Source organism: Dendrobates tinctorius, unplaced genomic scaffold (assembly GCF_039654945.1).
Source record: "Dendrobates tinctorius isolate UK_male_01 unplaced genomic scaffold, ASM3965494v1 ptg000116l, whole genome shotgun sequence".
In the NCBI taxonomy this organism is placed as follows: Eukaryota; Metazoa; Chordata; class Amphibia; order Anura; family Dendrobatidae; genus Dendrobates; species Dendrobates tinctorius.
This window is the reverse complement of record NW_027361784.1, coordinates 2,015,156-2,032,616: the sequence shown is the minus strand read 5'-3', so window position 1 is coordinate 2,032,616 and position 17,461 is coordinate 2,015,156. Positions and strand designations below refer to the sequence as shown.

At 46.9% G+C, this 17,461-nt stretch overlaps 1 protein-coding gene across 6 annotated transcripts; it reads left to right on the top strand.

Annotated features, from left to right (window-relative positions):
* Positions 1-2,127: 2,127 nt before the first annotated feature.
* Positions 2,128-10,522, top strand: KLF10 (KLF transcription factor 10). 6 transcript variants are annotated; one of them, XM_073590093.1, is made up of 4 exons: positions 2,128-2,464; positions 5,162-5,398; positions 5,823-6,660; positions 8,093-10,522. In XM_073590093.1, exons 1-4 carry the CDS (start codon positions 2,408-2,410, stop codon positions 8,350-8,352), a joined length of 1,392 nt encoding a protein of 463 aa, XP_073446194.1. In that variant the 5' UTR covers positions 2,128-2,407; the 3' UTR covers positions 8,353-10,522. The 6 variants fall into 6 exon arrangements, with proteins under 6 accessions (XP_073446194.1, XP_073446195.1, XP_073446198.1 ...); XM_073590094.1 differs by lacking the exon at positions 2,128-2,464 and adding an exon at positions 3,441-3,775; XM_073590097.1 differs by lacking the exon at positions 2,128-2,464 and adding an exon at positions 3,530-3,813.
* The last annotated feature ends 6,939 nt before the right edge of the window (positions 10,523-17,461 follow it).

The window sequence follows — 17,461 nt, the reverse complement described above, 5'->3', positions numbered from 1 at the left end:
TACATAGAATAGTTTTGCCTTTTTTTTTTTTTAAACATAGGTGTGCCGACCTCTCCCCCTGTTCTTTTCTCCCCTTCCTCATTGATCATTATTTTCCCATTCATAGCATTTACTGTACAGGTGAACGTTATGTTTTGATGGACCGGACATTTACGGAAGTGGTGATATCAAATGTTTTTTCATTTTATTTTAAAAAGTGAAGAAAGAAGGTGAAGGGGTCATTCAAAATGGATTTTTTCACCATTTTTTTTTTTTACTAAGTAGAGTGCAGCCATCAAATGTTCACTGCCTCTGTGCACCCTGAACACCGACTCCGCTCTGCTCAGTGTAAAGAAAGCCTGGTACGGAGGTGAGACGGGAACGTCTAGATGAGGCTTTACTGAGTCGGAAGAGTAGACGGTCACTGGCTATAACTGCGATCTGCACTTTCAACTTCAATGTACAGAAACAAGCTTGGTTCGGGATTTTTCCCATTTTTTTTCGGAAGGCTGCCAGGCGCGGTATATACAGGACCCCACCGGTGAAGAATGGCGTCAGCGTGAGGAGAGTTCAGCCAATCACCGCCGCGCGCCAGGAACTCCATTTGACTCTCATGGCTCCAAGGGAAGATGCATCGGCATCGTAGCACGGAGGGGGCATAGAATGGAGGGGGGCGCCGGCCCGCCGCACAGCACATCCGGACATCCATAGAATGGAGGGGGCCGCCGGCCCACCGCACAGCACATCCGGACATCCATAGAATGGAGGGGGCCGCCGGCCCGCCGCACAGCACATCCGGACATCCATAGAATGGAGGGGGCCGCCGGCCCGCCGCACAGCACATCCGGACATCCATAGAATGGAGGGGGCCGCCGGCCCACCGCACAGCACATCCGGACATCCATAGAATGGAGGGGGCCGCCGGCCCGCCGCACAGCACATCCGGACATCCATAGAATGGAGGGGGGCGCCGGCCCGCCGCAGAGCACATCCGGACATCCATAGAATGGAGGGGGCCGCCGGCCCACCGCACAGCACATCCGGACATCCATAGAATGGAGGGGGCCGCCGGCCCGCCGCACAGCACATCCGGACATCCATAGAATGGAGGGGGCCGCCGGCCCGCCGCACAGCACATCCGGACATCAGGCCAGCTTCTGATCACCGCTGTCTTGGAGTCTTAGGCCGGGGTCACACTTGCGAGTGCAATGTGAGAAGCAGGCACGAGTCTCGCGCCTCAGTACCCGGCACTGCCGCCGGCGCTGGGACCGGAGCGTCCAGCTGCATAGAAATACATGTAGCTGCACTCTCTGGTCCCGAGTGCCGGCGGCAGTGTCGGGTATTGAGGCGCGAGATTCTCGCATTGTATTCGCAAGTGTGACCCCGGCCTTAGGCCGTGTGCCCATGAGGAGCTTTTATTGCGTTTTCCTTGTCAAAAACTCAACGTCTTACAGTTCCCGCAAAGTGAATGGGATTTATAGACATCTCCCGCCCGCTGGGCTTTCTGGCGCTGCGGTCACTCACCAGCAGAGCGTTTTTCACATCCGCAGCCGGCGGGTATGCGGAGTTTTCTGTGAAGATTCCCCCTCATAGATTTACATAAGATGCAGAAAATCAGTAGATATTAAAAAAAACGCACGTAACCCGCACCTACAAGGTATGTCAGTATGGGTCAGCGAAAGCAAAATACTACAAAGACTCTAAACAACGCAGCTTTATTCAGAGACTGACATCAGCGACACAAACCGCAGAGGCAGAAACGCGAGTGATCGCGGCAGAAAGCCTACATGGAAAGCTCGTAGTGGGAACGTAGCCTTATAAGCGCTGCGCTCCACCCCACCGGTAAGAAAGTGGCCGGTCACCTAGGCAACAAGCGGCAATTAACTGAATCTTTTTTAAAAAAAAATCGCCCTCTGCATTTTTGACAAGTAAATGGCAAAGTTACTAATTTTGACGAACATTTTGCTTTTTTACCCATTTAATATTAATGAGATTAACCCCTTATGGAATGTTAGGTGAAGAAAAAAACAAACAAATCTCACATGTGTCCCTGTATCATCATATACCATCGCCCCTGATGCCCCCGGAGAACAAAGGCTGCAGCGATCGCATAGCTTGGTGGGAAGGAGGGGGAAGGGAAGGAGAGTGAGCAGTGTGGGAGACGTGACGATTAGTCACCCTGCCTCCCCGCCCGTCCCCTCCTCCTGCCACTGGATGAGTGGAGGATGCCGGGGATGTGCGGCATCACTATGGGACTTCCCGGCCGCTCTGGACCACGCACTGACTACAGCACGACCACGCCGCTTGGCAGCAGCTGATCACGTGCAGACTGGATTCTCATTGGCTGCCGCTTTACACACCTTTGTCGCTGATTGGCTGAGGGCTTTCCCCGCCTGGGTCTACGTTCCATGAGCAGCAGCAGTAGTGAATGGAGCAGCTGTGTACAGAGCAGCCCAGCACCGAGCACAGAGCCCATCACAGCGAGGTGAGTGCCGGCACCTACTGTACTGGGAGCTACACATTGGGGCAGTGATGGTGTTAGGGGGGCACTTACTTCTAATGAACCATCCCCCCTTGGTACACAGCGCCTGTGCGATGTATTGCAGCCTTCAAGTCATATGCTGGGAGTTGTAGTCCTACCAGAGACTCCTGGGGTGGGGTAAAGTGATGATGGCGGTGAGATTGCAAAGGGAGAGGAAGGGGGGCACTTGCTTATGATAGTAGTAACTAGTGCACGGATTGGATCTGATGTTTTGTAAACTTCTGGACATGCTGGGAGTTGTGGTTCTTGCCCTAGTAGGGTGATTGGAGATGGTGCTATTGTGAGGGGGGGTTACTTACTTATGATAGTAGTAACTAAGGCACGGATTGGATCTGATGTTTTGCAATCTCCAGGACATGATGGGCGTTGTAGTCCTGTCACAGCATCCTAGGATGGGGCGATGATGCTGCTTTTGGAAGGGGGGCACTTACTTCTGGTACTAGTGACTATTGCTTGCATTTTAGTTGATGGTTTGCAGCTTGCAGGACATGCTGGGAGTTGTAGTCCTGCCACAGCCTCCTGGGGTGGGTGATGGTAGATGTTGGGTGGGGAGGGGGCACTGCATGCACTGGATCATGTGATGTTTTGCAGTCTCCGGGCATGCTGGGAGTTGTGGTGCTGCCCAGACACTCGGGGATGATGCGCTGCTAGTACTAGTAGATGGCGAGTGCACGCGTTGGATTAGGTGCTTTGAATCCCGAGGACATGCTGGGCGTTGTAGTGTCACAGCCATAGGTCGCTGATAATGCAGTGTTTGCAGCCGGTCCGGTGATCACGTGATGTTTCCTGCGCCTCAGTCGCCGATGTACAGGGCAGTGTGGCCGCGGCTGTGCGGACATTACCAGGGATAATAACAGCGCGGTCGGCGGCGCGCGCGTGTGTGTGTGTGTGCACTGTGTATGTGTACCGCGTGCACGCGCGGCGGGGAGCCGGGGACGCGCTCTGACAGAAACTAGGTGAAGGGTGACTGAGCGGCGGGTCCCGGAGTTCACGTTTCCTCAGGGTTGTAAGGCAGCAGCTGATCACGCTTCCTTCACGTGTACGCCCCGGAGACCGCTGGCCAATCGCAGTGCGACCTAGTAGACATTTGTAGCCAATGGGCGTCGTCGTAGGCGTTTGATTGGCTGCGGCTGTGTGTTTGTGTAACTGAGGGGGAGAGGAAGGCGTGTGGTGTGTGAGAGAACAACACAAAGGCTGACGTGCCGTCTCCGCACACACATGACCGGGGCTGGCCGCTCGCCCACTAGGCCGGGGGTAGGGGTGAAAAAGAACTGTAATAATAACTGGAGCAGGTGACCAAGTGTGCTCGTAGGGACCCTCCCAAATGGTCAGCAGGGCGTAGGCAAAGGCAAAACTACAAGTCCCAGCATGCCCTGCCAGTAATGAGCTCTGTACAGCTGCAGTATGAGGACGTTACTGTACGTGGCAGATACATGTACTATGAACAGTCCCAATACCACACACAAGTGCATGTGAGGCAACTGATAAACGCTCAGCGAGCGTAGACCAGCCCTGGTGTAATAGTGCAGGGCATTGCACGGTTACAGTGGCAAGGGCACCGTCCAGCGCGCATTGTGGTCTGTCCACGGTGTGTATTTAGGGCTAAAATTATGTTTTTTTGCAATTGGGTTTTATTTAAAATTTTGCACCAGTTTGGCTCTTCTGGGTTCTTTGTTTCCTGGCACATTAAAAAAGGGATATTTGGGTTTCAGGATGACCCTAACATCCCCGCTAACCTTTTCAGGTGAACTTATTGTGATCTTCCCTAAACGTTTGGATGCCCCCGTCCAAGTGTTCAATGTTTCAGTAATTTTTACCCAACTTTTTGTTCTCTTAATACGGAGGGAGCGGTGGGCGACAGCGCTGTTCATCAACTAAAGGCGAGTCACGCTGCGCAGAAAGGATGGCCGCCAGCGATGTTGGAGACGTCAGTGAGTGCGCTGTGCCACTGGTGTCACCAGACGAGCCTTCAAGGGAATCACCATTACTGCTACGTGCATACCCTACCTTCATGATAAAATATCACCGTAGTGTAAACTTTTTACGCTTTCCATAAATTGTGCACGAAAGCCAAATATCCCTAAGTTTTTGTGAGCAGTGTAGTTTGTTGTGATATGAGGCCATACATCATCTGGGAGGAGTCTCCCATAAGTGTCAGAAGGAGCTCGCTGACAGACTCCCAGATGACTCTCTGCAGCCAGTAATAGAGCAACGCAGAGGGTGTAGGGAGCAAAAGTTTTAATGAAATCCAATTGCAAAAATGATGGTACTGTACGTTTTGTGCCGTGTGTCCGGTGTTCACACGGAGTTGTTGTTTGGTTGTATTTTGTAGTGTTCAGGAAACGCTTCAGGGCGGGAAAAAAAAATGGCCAAAAAACTCCTCATACGAACAGAAAAGTGAAACTCCAGGACAGCCTTGGTGGGGAGGGGTTGTATGGATTGTATAGAAACAATTGCAATTCTTTGACATTTTCACAATAAAATACCAAATCGCAACATAACCCCGCCCCGTGTGAACACAGCCTAAGCGGAAATCATGGAGTGAGCATGGCCATGTGGCAAAACCGTCATTACAATTATTGATTAATATTAAAGCTATTATCATACAAGTAAATATGACTTTTTCTCTTTTTATAACAGATGGATAAAATGGAAGTTCTTGTAAACTATACCTATGGTAGCTCTTCCTGGAAATCTGCTCCAGAAAAGGTTGACTTTGAAGCTGTGGAGGCTCTTATGTACATGAGCAACCGCTGGAAGTCGGCGTCCAAAAGCTACACTGATTTGAGACCGATCACTCCGGCATCTGACCTCTCGGAGGGAGAAGATAACCTGACGACGACGGCGGAGTTTAGCAGCGGCGTCATGCCGGCCTTTGTAAGTGTGCAGAAATTTGATTGTGAGACTATATGGATATAGGGCCTTGCGTCATCAAGTTACTTTTTTTTTTTTTTTATTTTTTTTTTTTCTTCAACCTTGTAGTATTCATTGATATTTTTCAAGATGTCTCTTACAGCATTTTTTTTATTTTGCAAAAATGTATATATTTCTGTCTTTAATCTTTTTTGTGCAAATTACAGCATTTTCCACTGATCATTTTAGCCATACATAAAATATTTCTGCAAACATTTTGCAATTTTTTTAACAAACAGATGAACTCACATATAAAATAGATTAAAAAAAAAAAAAAAGGAAAATTTCTGATTAAAAAGATAAAGAATTTTTACATTTAATTACGCTATTTTTTTTTTTTTTTTTGGACTTGTCAGATGCACTTATTGTTCCTTTTGTGCCTTTTCAGTGCCTCACCCCACCGTACAGCCCGTCTGAATTCGAAATGTCTCATTCCCCCGGCATTACCTCTCCATATTCAGTACCGACTACTGAGATAATCAGGTCTACAGCTGGCATGGCCCAAAGTAATCCAGGCCCAACCCAACCGAAAGCCCAGGTGACCAGCGTCATCCGCCATACTGCGGATGCTCAGCTCTACGATCAACATCCAGTCTCGCCAAAGAATTGTGAACGTCCAAAGTGCAATATTCAGCCGAAAGCTTCGCCTGGCATTGTAGTGCCAATCGGTGAAAAGTCTGAACAGATCAAGTCAGAAACGCAGACAGAACCCTTTGTCTTTCCTGCACATAAAAACTCCCCAAACAGTGCCATAAATTGCACTGGCAAAGCAAATTCTGATGCCCGCATTATTCCAATGCAAATGCCATCCCCACCACTGCTTGTGTCCACACCATTACCTGCCAATGCCATGTCACAGGTGCCCGTCTTGTGTCAAATGGTTCCCTTCTCTTCTAGCAACTCTATGATGACGACAGTAGTCGCGAACACTCCTGCCCAGTCTCCGGCAGTCATGCAGCCTTTGTTTTACATGGGCGCGCAAGTGCCAAAAGGGGCAGTGATGTTTGTAATGCCCCAGCCTATAGTGCAGGGTACAAAGACTGTATTGTCCAGCGGTCATCGACTTTCGCCAATTGCACCAGCGCCAGGCATTGCACCTTCAGATGGAAAGGTCTCCTTGCATCTCGACACCTCTCGAATTAGAAGTCATATCTGCAGCCAGTCCGGGTGCGGCAAGACTTACTTCAAGAGCTCACATCTGAAAGCGCATATGAGAACTCATACAGGTAAGATGACAGTCTCAAGTGTCCTTCATTTTTCGTGGGTACTATACTATGGTCATTAACTTTGTGGACGTGGATAGGTTTAGTTTACCAAAATTACTATAGTGCTCACAGCAGCATAGAGTATTTCAGAAATCAACAACAAAAAGAAAAAGTAGTCTGTGGCGATTGCACTTCTTTGTTGTACAAAAAAATAATGTATAATCTACATTCGTGTTTTCAGTTAATACATTTCTAAGTTGGATGAAAAAAATTGACATTCGCTGAAAAATTAAACCACCGTGTTAGAGGGGTTGTCCATGATTAGGAAAACATGGCTGATTTCTTTCCATCGAAGTGAATGGAGCTGAGCTGCCATACCATGCACAAGCCATTGTCAAAGGTTGGCGCTGTTTCTGTAAGGCCGGGGTCACACTTGCAACTGCAATGCGAGAAACTCGTGTAAGTCTCTCGCCTCATTCCTGGCACTGCTGCCGGCACTCGGGAATGGAGTGTGCGGCTGCATGTGTTTCTATGCAGCTGAACGCTCCAGTCCGACCCTCTAGCGGCAGTGCCGGGTATTGAGGCGAGAGACTCGCGTGAGTTTCTTGCATTGCAGTTGCAAGTGAGACACCAGCCTTAGAAAGCATCCATTTTTTTTTTTTTTTTTTTTTTAAATCCAGGGAAACTACTTTTTAAATGGGTTGTCCTTTCTGAACCTCCTGTCAATTAGTTGGTATTGCTGTTGGAAATTGCATAACTTAGATGTTACAGGATACCAATACATATGAATAGGAAACCAGATACAGTGAGTCCTTCTGAGGGAACCGCGCTTTGCAGTGACTCTCCACTTTTTCTTTGGCCGGGTTCAGACTGACCGCAATGCCCAGATTGACCACATATGAGGCTGTAGATTCAGGTCGGTAGACCCTCGGTCAGTTCGGGATTTGCTGACTGTGAAGTAAGCTTGTCTGAACATGGCCTTAAATGTTGGGAGTTGAGTATGGTTAATTAAGGCATTAGGACTGGTCATCCTGATGGAACTGCTCCTTTTAATCTGACTTTAAAGGGGCTGTCCAGTTCAAATCAATAAGTCTGCAGTCAAACTGGGAACTTGCCAGTTTCCGACCAGGGACTGAAAGGTATGAGTTATGCATACCACCAGCCAGTGAGTGCTGCCTCGCTCACCATACACTTGTCAGGGCGCGGCCTCGCTCCTTACAAGTCTATGGAGAGTGATGCCGCGCCCACTCATACATACCCACCGGTACCGGGTCTGCAACCGGCAAGCCAAATCCCCGCCAATGCATAGTCTGCAGTCACACAGAGTGACTGCAGACTTATTGATTTGGACTGGACAACCCGCTCTAAGATAAGTTTTTTTTGTGCATTTGCTAAAAATCTCTGCTCCTCCTTGTATTCAGCTTGTTTAATTCTCTTCTTTGTTTTCTCACAGGAGAAAAACCCTTCAGCTGTAGTTGGGAAGGCTGCGAGAGAAAGTTTGCCCGCTCGGATGAACTATCTCGGCACCGTCGAACGCACACCGGAGAGAAGAAGTTCGCGTGTCCAAAGTGTGACCGTCGGTTCATGCGCAGCGATCACCTGACCAAGCATACACGGCGCCATCTATCAACAAAAAAACTTCCTACCTGGCAGATGGAAGTGAGCAGGCTTAGTGATGTGGCCATGCCACAGGCCTCAGCGCCTGTCCAGTGAAGGCACCTGCAGAGCTTGCATCTCTCGGGAGTAAAAGTGGTCATGGTGTCAACCATGATGAAAGATCACATCCTCGCCGTTATGGATGTTGAGTCTGGGTCGAACCACCTTTCTTCAGAAGGAAAGCGCGGTCCGTGAAAGAATGGTAGACTTTGACGAGGACTCTGGTTCCTATATATGTCTTTTTCTGCATTGTTTAAAATATGTCCAAGTGCAGATAGTTTTGTGCAGAGCTATCAAGAACACAATGTAACCAGGGAGATACCAGGCGTAAATATGTATACTGCTTGCAACGTTATGTCAGCTCGGTGAAGATTACTTACCCTGACATACCGCACTGGTTACTCATCTGCTGACATAACACACGGCTACCCAGAGCCCACACTGACTAGTAACCAGTGCCCGACTTACTAACACTTCTAGTTAAATAGAAAAAATAGTTAATATACACCGGATATACTAACCTGATAATGACGCTATTCCTAGGTATTTGTAGAGACCGTAGTGGTGAAAACACAAAACATACTTTTTGTTGTGTGTAATGTTTATTCTCAGGAATGATACATATTTTACGAGATCTCCAGTTCACCAAAAAAAAAATGCAGGATATTTAATTTAAAGGAGAGTTCTATTTCTATTGTTTGTTTGCATAGTTTTGCCTCTTTTGGCAATGCAGGAATAGGAGTTAACCCAAGTTCACGGGTATCTTGATGCCATTCCATTCAGATAACTATGCACTAAGGTAAAGATCCCGGGAAGCTGAAGTGGTTTTTTGAGATTGACCGGTCTAGTCTTACAAAGCAGATCTGGATCTGTTCCGAGGTGAGCCAAAAAAAGAGTGACCCTGATCCGGCGTTCACGTCCGTTACTAGGGCAGGGTGAGCTTCTGCAGATCCAGAGTGACTCCTGTGATTTACTAGGCCTTCGTTACGACATGTCCCTTATACCAAGTCTGAAACGTGTCGTGATGCAACATTATGACATTGCAAGTGCCTAGTAATCTCAGGAAGTTAGCATTCGAAGATGTTTGCAGTTCTGGTACAAATAGGTCGCAGTACTGCAACTCTTACCTGCTTAACTCTAGTCGGTATGGTAGTTACTTTGAAAGACCGTAAAATCGTAAGGGATTGTCTAGACATAGAAAAAAAATGTCCCCCCCCACCAGAAATGGCGTCACTCTTGTCCATGGGCTTTGTGTGGTATCACACTTGGCCTCATTCACTTGTGGCCTCTATTTCTGACGCAAAAACAAATCTATAAAATTATTTTTTACAGGATGTGAGATTTTTTTTCTCGTCTCTTTTTTTTTTTTTTTGCACTGTTTCTATAGTGCAATTCCCCAATGTGTTACTCACATTTGAGTGGAGTTAAATGCAACCTGTACAAATCCATTCCCTTCATATATGTGTATTGCATCTAGCACCCGGGGAAGTTTGTCCAGATTCAGTTTCTCCATCCTATACCTATGTGTGTGTGAACACTGGAAGTTTTGCCTCAGTCACGGGATACCTGATGCAAAAAAAATAAAATAAAATCCCTGACTATACTTAATGTCAGGAAATTTTGAGGTCTGTTACTTCTATGTAGCATTATTTGCATATATGTATTTATCAGAAATACATGCGTGCGAGCCTACATGTGCTTATTGTCACTGACAGCATAACATCTTTTTGGGGGCATAGGTAACATTTCCAGCTCCTCTAAAATGTTTATTACATCCTTTACTACTTAATTTGATGTACTAGATTAAGAGCCAAAGCTGCAGGTTTCAGTTGCTTAAAGTGCATCTTTTTTATTTTTCACTTGACTTCGTTTTTGTTGATTTTTTTTTTTTTTTTGTTTTTTTTTAACTGCACTTTGGTCACAAATGTCTGTGAAGATGTGGACGTTGCTTTGTATAGAGGTAATATTTAAGACCTTCATGATATTGTATGTTCGTGTACCTATTTTCTACATCTAATGGCATCCAGTGGGCTATATACCAAAAAAAACCCTTAAAAACCAATTGCCACCTGCGATTACTGTAGGTACAGAGAGCAATGTACACTGTAAAGCTCTAATTTACTGTACGACCTGAGGGGGCATTTCTGTGACTATTTCATATTTTTGCACAGTATTTCATGTTGTACTTTATACACTTTTAAGAAATAAAGAATAATTTTGTATCATTGGTGATCGGACCGTATTTTTTTTATTACCACATCAAGATAATATTCTTTATTAAATGTACAGCGGGTGCGGAAAGTATTCAGACCCTTTTAAATTTTTCACTCTGTTTCATTGCAGCCAATTGGTAAATTCAAAAAAGTTCATTTTTTTTTCTCATTAATGTACACTCTGCACCCCCACCTTGACTGGAAAAAAAAACAGAAATATAGTAATGTTTGCAAATTTATTAAAAAAGAAAAACTGAAATATCACATGGTCAAAAGTATTCAGACTCTTTGCTCAGACACTCATATTTAAGTCACATGCTGTCCATTTCCTTGTGATCCTCCTTGAGATGATTCTACTCCTAGAAAACCTCTAGAAGAATTAATAGGGTCAAACACGCAAACCAAAGAAAGGAAAAAACGTGCACACGGTGCGGATTCTGCTGCAGATGCGCAGTGTTTCTGCAGCTGCGGGTCTGCAGCAGATTTAGGTGCGTTGTACAGTACCATTGTTTTCAATGGTAAACTGGAAAACGCTGTGCACATGCGGATTTTTCCGCGGTTTACAATCCGCAGCATGTCAATTCTTTAGTGCAGAAACACTGCGATTTCACACCTCATCCATTATGAGGTGATAAACTGCAGGACTTTAGTCCTGCGGATTTATCTGTGGTTTTTACTACAAAATCCGCAGATTCAAAAAACTCCGTGTGCACATACCCTAAAAAGTACCTTTTAATTCAATGATTAGCCCCTTTCTGTCATGTGACGTACTATCCCGTCCATGTGCCCTGGGACTTAATTCCCAGGGACGGGATAGTACGTCACAGCGATCAGCGGCGCCCACGTGGTGAGCGCCGCTGATCGCGGCCAGGTGTCAGCTGATTATCACAGCTGACACCCGGCACAATGTGTCAGGGGCGGTCACGGTCCGCCCCTGACACGTTAACCCCTTGCACACCGCGATCAAACATGATCGCGGTATACCAGGGGTTAAAGGGAAGCATCGGCAGGGAGGGGGCTCCCTCCGTGCTTCCCTGAGCCCCCCACAGCAGCGCAATGTGCAGGTCCCCGAATCCAAGATGGCGACGGGGACCTTCGAGGGCCTGCAGAGAGCCGGCTTCCTCAGTGCCTGCAAAGCGCAGGCATGAGGAAGCCTGCTGCACTGCCTGTGACAGATCGCTGATCTGTCACAGTGATCTGTGATGTGACAGATCAGCGATCTGTCACATGACAGTTATGTCCCCCCTGGGACAATGTAATAAAGTTAAAAAAAAAAAAAAAGTGTAAAAATAATTTTTTAAAAATCGCTAAATAAAAAAAAATTCCCTAATAAATTCATTTTTTGGAAATAAAAAAAAACAATAAAAGTACACATTTGGTATCGCCGCGTCCGTAACGACCCGTCCTATAAAACTGTCCCACTAGTTAACCCTTTTAGCGAACCCCTTAAAAAATAAAAAACTAAGCAAAAAATGATTTATCATACCGTCAAACAAAAAGTGCAATAACGCGCGATCAAAAAGACGCATATAAATAATGCATGGTACCACTGAAAACGTCATCTTGTCCCGCAAAAAACAAGTCGCCATACAGCATCATCGGCAAAAAAATAAAAGTTATAGCTCGCAGAATAAAGCGATGCAAAAAGAATTTTTTATATAAAATTGTTTTCATTGCATAAAAGCGCCAAAACATAAAAAACGACCTAAATGAGGCATTGCTGTAACCGTACTGACCCGAAGAATAAAAGCGCTTTATCAATTTTACCGCACGCGGAACGGTGTAAACGCACCCCCGAAAATAAATTTATGAAACGCTGGTTTTTGTTCAATCTGCGTCCCAAAAATCGGAATAAAAAGCGATCAAAAGATGTCACATGCCCGATACTGGTACCAATAAAAACGCCAACTCGTCCCGCAAAAAATAAGACCTCACATGACTCTGTGGGTCAAAATACGGAAAAATTATAGCTCTCAATTAGAGTTGAGCGAAACGGGTCGAACAATTTCAAAAATCGCCGACTTTTGGCAAAGTCGGGTTTCATGAAACGAAACCCGACCCTAGGATGAGGTCGGCGACTTACGCGCCAAAGTCGCGTTTCAAAAGTTTGTTTAGCGCTCTTTTTCAGCCAATCAGGATCCACGGACACTGTGGGCAACGTGATGACATAGGCAGGGGTCGCCACCAACTTTCAGAAGGGCATGCAAGTGATTGGCTTGCTTTGGTGGGCGTCACAGGGGTTATAAAAGGGCGTGCACGCCGACCGCCATCTTACTTCTGACGATCTTAGCATAGGGAGAGGTTGCTGATTCTGTAGGGAGAGCGTTAGGCAGGGAAGAAGACAAAAAAACTGCTTCTGCTGCTAGCGATTTTGCCTGTGCAACACACCAGTCACTGTGTGTGCAGTGCAAGGGGAGGCTATATTGTGGTGGATCAGCGGTGTTGGTTGTTAGGCTGCCTTCTAAGGCTTCCTGACAGCTGCATTGCTGTTTCCCCACTGCTCTGCAAACTGCTTTTTTAAAAGCAATCCCAATTTTTTTTTGTCCTGCTAAGGTACTGAGCGTGCATTTATTCACACCATACAGCGGTGTACGCTCCTCACACAGTACCGTGTAACAGCTGTTATCACAGCCACAGTGAAGCTATCTGTGTGTCACGGTGGAGTACTTGTTCCGTTCTTACAGACCTACACTCTAGGGAGATTCCTATTCTGCCCAATTCTACAATTCACTTTTTTCACACCTGTGCCATCGAGCCTGTGACATAGCGCTCTGATATTCAGTGGGCCTCACACAATCCAAAAGTGTCCAGTGTCCACAAGTGTCTGCAGAAATTCAAAATCTCCCTTATCCTGTAGTCACTTTTTTCACACCTGCTGCATCGAGCCTGTGACATAGCGCTGTGATATTCAGTGGGCCTCACACAATCCAAGTGTCCAGTGTCCACAAGTGTCTGCAGAAATTTAAAATCTCCCTTATCCTGTAGTCACTTTTTTCACACCTGCTGCATCGAGCCTGTGACATAGCGCTCTGATATTCATTGGGCCTCACACAATCCAAAAGTGTCCAGTGTCTGCAGAAATTCAAAATCTCCCTTATCCTGTAGTCACTTTTTTCACACCTGCTGCATCGAGCCTGTGACATAGCGCTCTGATATTCATTGGGCCTCACACAATCCAAAAGTGTCCAGTGTCTGCAGAAATTCAAAATCTCCCTTATCCTGTAGTCACTTTTTTCACACCTGCTGCATCGAGCCTGTGACATAGCGCTGTGATATTCAGTGGGCCTCACACAATCCAAAAGTGTCCAGTGTCCACAAGTGTCTGCAGAAATTCAAAATCTCCCTTATCCTGTAGTCACTTTTTTCACACCTGCTGCATCGAGCCTGTGACATAGCGCTCTGATATTCAGTGGGCCTCACACAATCCAAAAGTGTCCAGTGTCTGCAGAAATTCAAAATCTCCCTTATCCTGTAGTCACTTTTTTCACACCTGCTGCATCGAGCCTGTGACATAGCGCTCTGATATTCATTGGGCCTCACACAATCCAAAAGTGTCCAGTGTCCACAAGTGTCTGCAGAAATTCAAAATCTCCCTTATCCTGTAGTCACTTTTTTCACACCTGTGCCATCGAGCCTGTGACATAGCGCTGTGATATTCAGTGGGCCTCACACAATCCAAGTGTCCAGTGTCCACAAGTGTCTGCAGAAATTCAAAATCTCCCTTATCCTGTAGTCACTTTTTTCACACCTGTGCCATCGAGCCTGTGACATAGCACTGTGATATTCAGTGGGCCTCACACAATCCAAGTGTCCAGTGCCCACAAGTGTCTGCAGAAATTCAAAATCTCACAGAAATTCAAAATCTCCCTTATCCTGTAGTCACTTTTTTCACACCTGTGCCATCGAGCCTGTGACATAGCACTGTGATATTCAGTGGGCCTCACACAATCCAAGTGTCCAGTGTCCACAACTGTCTGCAGAAATTCAAAATCTCCCTTATCCTGTAGTCACTTTTTTCACACCTGTGCCATCGAGCCTGTGACATAGCGCTGTGATATTCAGTGGGCCTCACACAATCCAAGTGTCCAGTGTGCACAAGTGTCTGCAGAAATTCAAAATCTCCCTTATCCTGTAGTCACTTTTTTCACACCTGCTGCATCGAGCCTGTGACATAGCACTGTGATATTCAGTGGGCCTCACACAATCCAAGTGTCCAATGTCAACAAGTGTCTGCAGAAATTCAAAATCTCCCTTATCCTGCAGTCACTTTTTTCACACCTGTGCCATCGAGCCTGTGACATAGCACTGTGATATTCAGTGGGCCTCACACAATCCAAGTGTCCAGTGTCCACAAGTGTCTGCAGAAATTCAAAATCTCCCTTATCCTGTAGTCACTTTTTTCACACCTGTGCCATCGAGCCTGTGACATAGCACTGTGATATTCAGTGGGCCTCACACAATCCAAGTGTCCAGTGTCCACAAGTGTCTGCAGAAATTAAAAATCTCCCTTATCCTGTAGTCACTTTTTTCACACCTGCTGCATCGAGCCTGTGACATAGCGCTGTGATATTCAGTGGGCCTCACACAATCCAAGTGTCCAGTGTCCATAAGTGTCTGCAGAAATTCAAAATCTCACAGAAATTCAAAATCTCCCTTATCCTGTAGTCACTTTTTTCACACCTGTGCCATCGAGCCTGTGACATAGCGCTCTGATTTTCAGTGGGCCTCACACAATCCAAAAGTGTCCAGTGTCCACTAGTGTGTGCAGAAAATCTAAATCTCCCCTGTCCTATAGACACCTTGTACCTTGTTTTACATTACTATATAGTTTGTTGGATTTTGTCTACATTTCTACCAAAAATGAGGAAGGCTGGTGGAAGAGGCCGTGGAATTGGGCGGGGGTTGGCAGCTGGTAATGATGGTGTTGGTGGTGGATCTGATGGTAGTGGCAAAAGCAAAATAGGACCGAATGCAGGAGGTGTTGAGCCTGCGTCATCGTCTGGCTCCATAAGGCTTCGAAGGCTTAGTTTTCTAGGAGTTGGCAAACCGCTTTTAAAGCCAGAGCATCAGGAAAAAGTTTTGTCTTACATTGCTGACAGCCTCCAGCTCTATCGCCTCCTCTTCTGAAGTTGTAAAAAGTAAAAGCACTGAGTCGTCATTGGAGGCTCATGTTCATGAACCACACCTTTCCTTGTGTCCTTCACCACAACCAAGATTGAAGGATGACGCAGGCCATACTACTGATTACTCCATGGAGCTGTTTTCACATACCATGCCTGGATTATCAAGTGAAATGGTGAATTACCCAGGCCAAGATGAATCTGACATGGAGTGCACTGATGCACAGCCGCTGATAGATGATTCTGCTGGTACATTCACTCAGAGCACTACATTGTCCTCGCAGTGTACAGAGCCTGATTCTGACCCTGATGAGACTCAGGTGCCCCTTCCCGCACACTATACCACCATACACGGTGACACAGAGGAAGGTGCACATGACATTGAAGAGGAGGTGATGGATGACCCAGTTGTTGACCCAGATTGGCATCCATTGGGGGAAGAGGGTGCTGCTTCCAATAGCTCAGATGAGGAGCATCCACAGCAGACATCGACATCGCAACAGCTGTTATCTGGCAGGCCCGGAGCACTCCAAAGACAGGTTCCAAAAATCAAAAGAGTTGCTGGACAGCTTGTCCAGAGGGTCAAAAGATCACAGCGTACTAGGCCGCAAAATGTCTGCCAAAGTAGGAAGAGTGCAGTGTGGCACTTTTTTGAACAAAATCCTCATGATCAGGCCAAGGTTATCTGTAAGAAGTGTGCAAAGACCTTTAGCCGAGGGAAAAATCTGAAAAATTTGAATACCAGTTGCATGCTTAGACATTTAACCACCATGCACTTGAAAGCGTGGACACAACACCAAACCTCAAGTGCCACATGTGCAACTGATCACAAAGAAGGTAGTCAGCAACACTACATTGTTTCCCCCACTGTAAGCCCACCGGTTAGCACAGCAGCAAATGTTGAGGTGTCGTTGCAAGGCCACAGCAGTCAGGGAATCCCACTGTTATATCAACGAAATACTGAATCTAGGCCATCAGAAAGAACACCAACTCCATCACCATCATCAACCCTCTCTCAGTCCGCCCTGTCCACCGCTACTTCTACCCTATGCAGCTCTCAAGTCCAGCTCACCCTCCCAGACACTATGAGTAGGTCAAGAAAGTACTCAGTCTCTCATCCGCGTACACTGGGTTTGAACGCCCACATTGCCAAACTAATCTCGATTGAGATGATGCCCTATCGGTTGGTGGAAAGCGCAGCTTTCCGCGAACTCATGGCCTATGCAGTACCACGCTATGACCTACCCAGTCGCCACTTCTTCTCTCGCAAAGCCATCCCAGCCCTCCACCATCATGTGAAAGACCGCATTGTCCATGCACTCAAGCAGTCAGTGAGTGGAAAGGTGCACCTCACAACTGATGCATGGGCCAGTCGGCATGGCCAGGGCTGTTACGTGTCCATCACTGCGCACTGGGTTAATGTGGTGGATGCAGGGTGCACAGGGGACAGCGGTGGTGGGACAGTGCTGCCTAGCCCACGGTATAGGAAACAGTTGGCTGTAGGCGTTCCACCCTCCTCCTCCTCCAGAAGCGAAAGCTCGTCCACAGAGCGCAGTCGTACGAGCACTCCATCTGCAGCTGCCACTGTTGCACACGAGGTGTCCCCCTATCGAGCAGCTAGTGGAAAGCGTCAGCAGGCTGTGTTGCAGATGATGTGTTTGGGCGACAGACACACCGCCGAGGTGCTGGCCGAGTACTTGAAGCGACAAACTGAGTCATGGCTGGGCAGTGTACATCTTGAGGCAGGCAAGGTAGTTAGTGATAACGGCCGTAATTTTGTGGCAGCCATAGCCCTTTCAAAACTCAGCCACATACCTTGCTTGGCTCACACCT

What these genes read in the sequence shown, in the direction of transcription:
- KLF10 (XM_073590093.1), top strand. Translation starts at nt 2,408, where the DNA reads ATGGAGCAGCTGTGTACAGAGCAGCCCAGCACCGAGCACAGAGCCCAT. An exon ending in ACAGAGCCCATCACAGCGAG is followed by an intron (nt 2,465 to 5,161) that starts GTGAGTGCCGGC and finishes TTTTTATAACAG; the next exon opens with ATGGATAAAATGGAAGTTCT. An exon ending in GCATATGAGAACTCATACAG is followed by an intron (nt 6,661 to 8,092) that starts GTAAGATGACAG and finishes GTTTTCTCACAG; the next exon opens with GAGAAAAACCCTTCAGCTGT.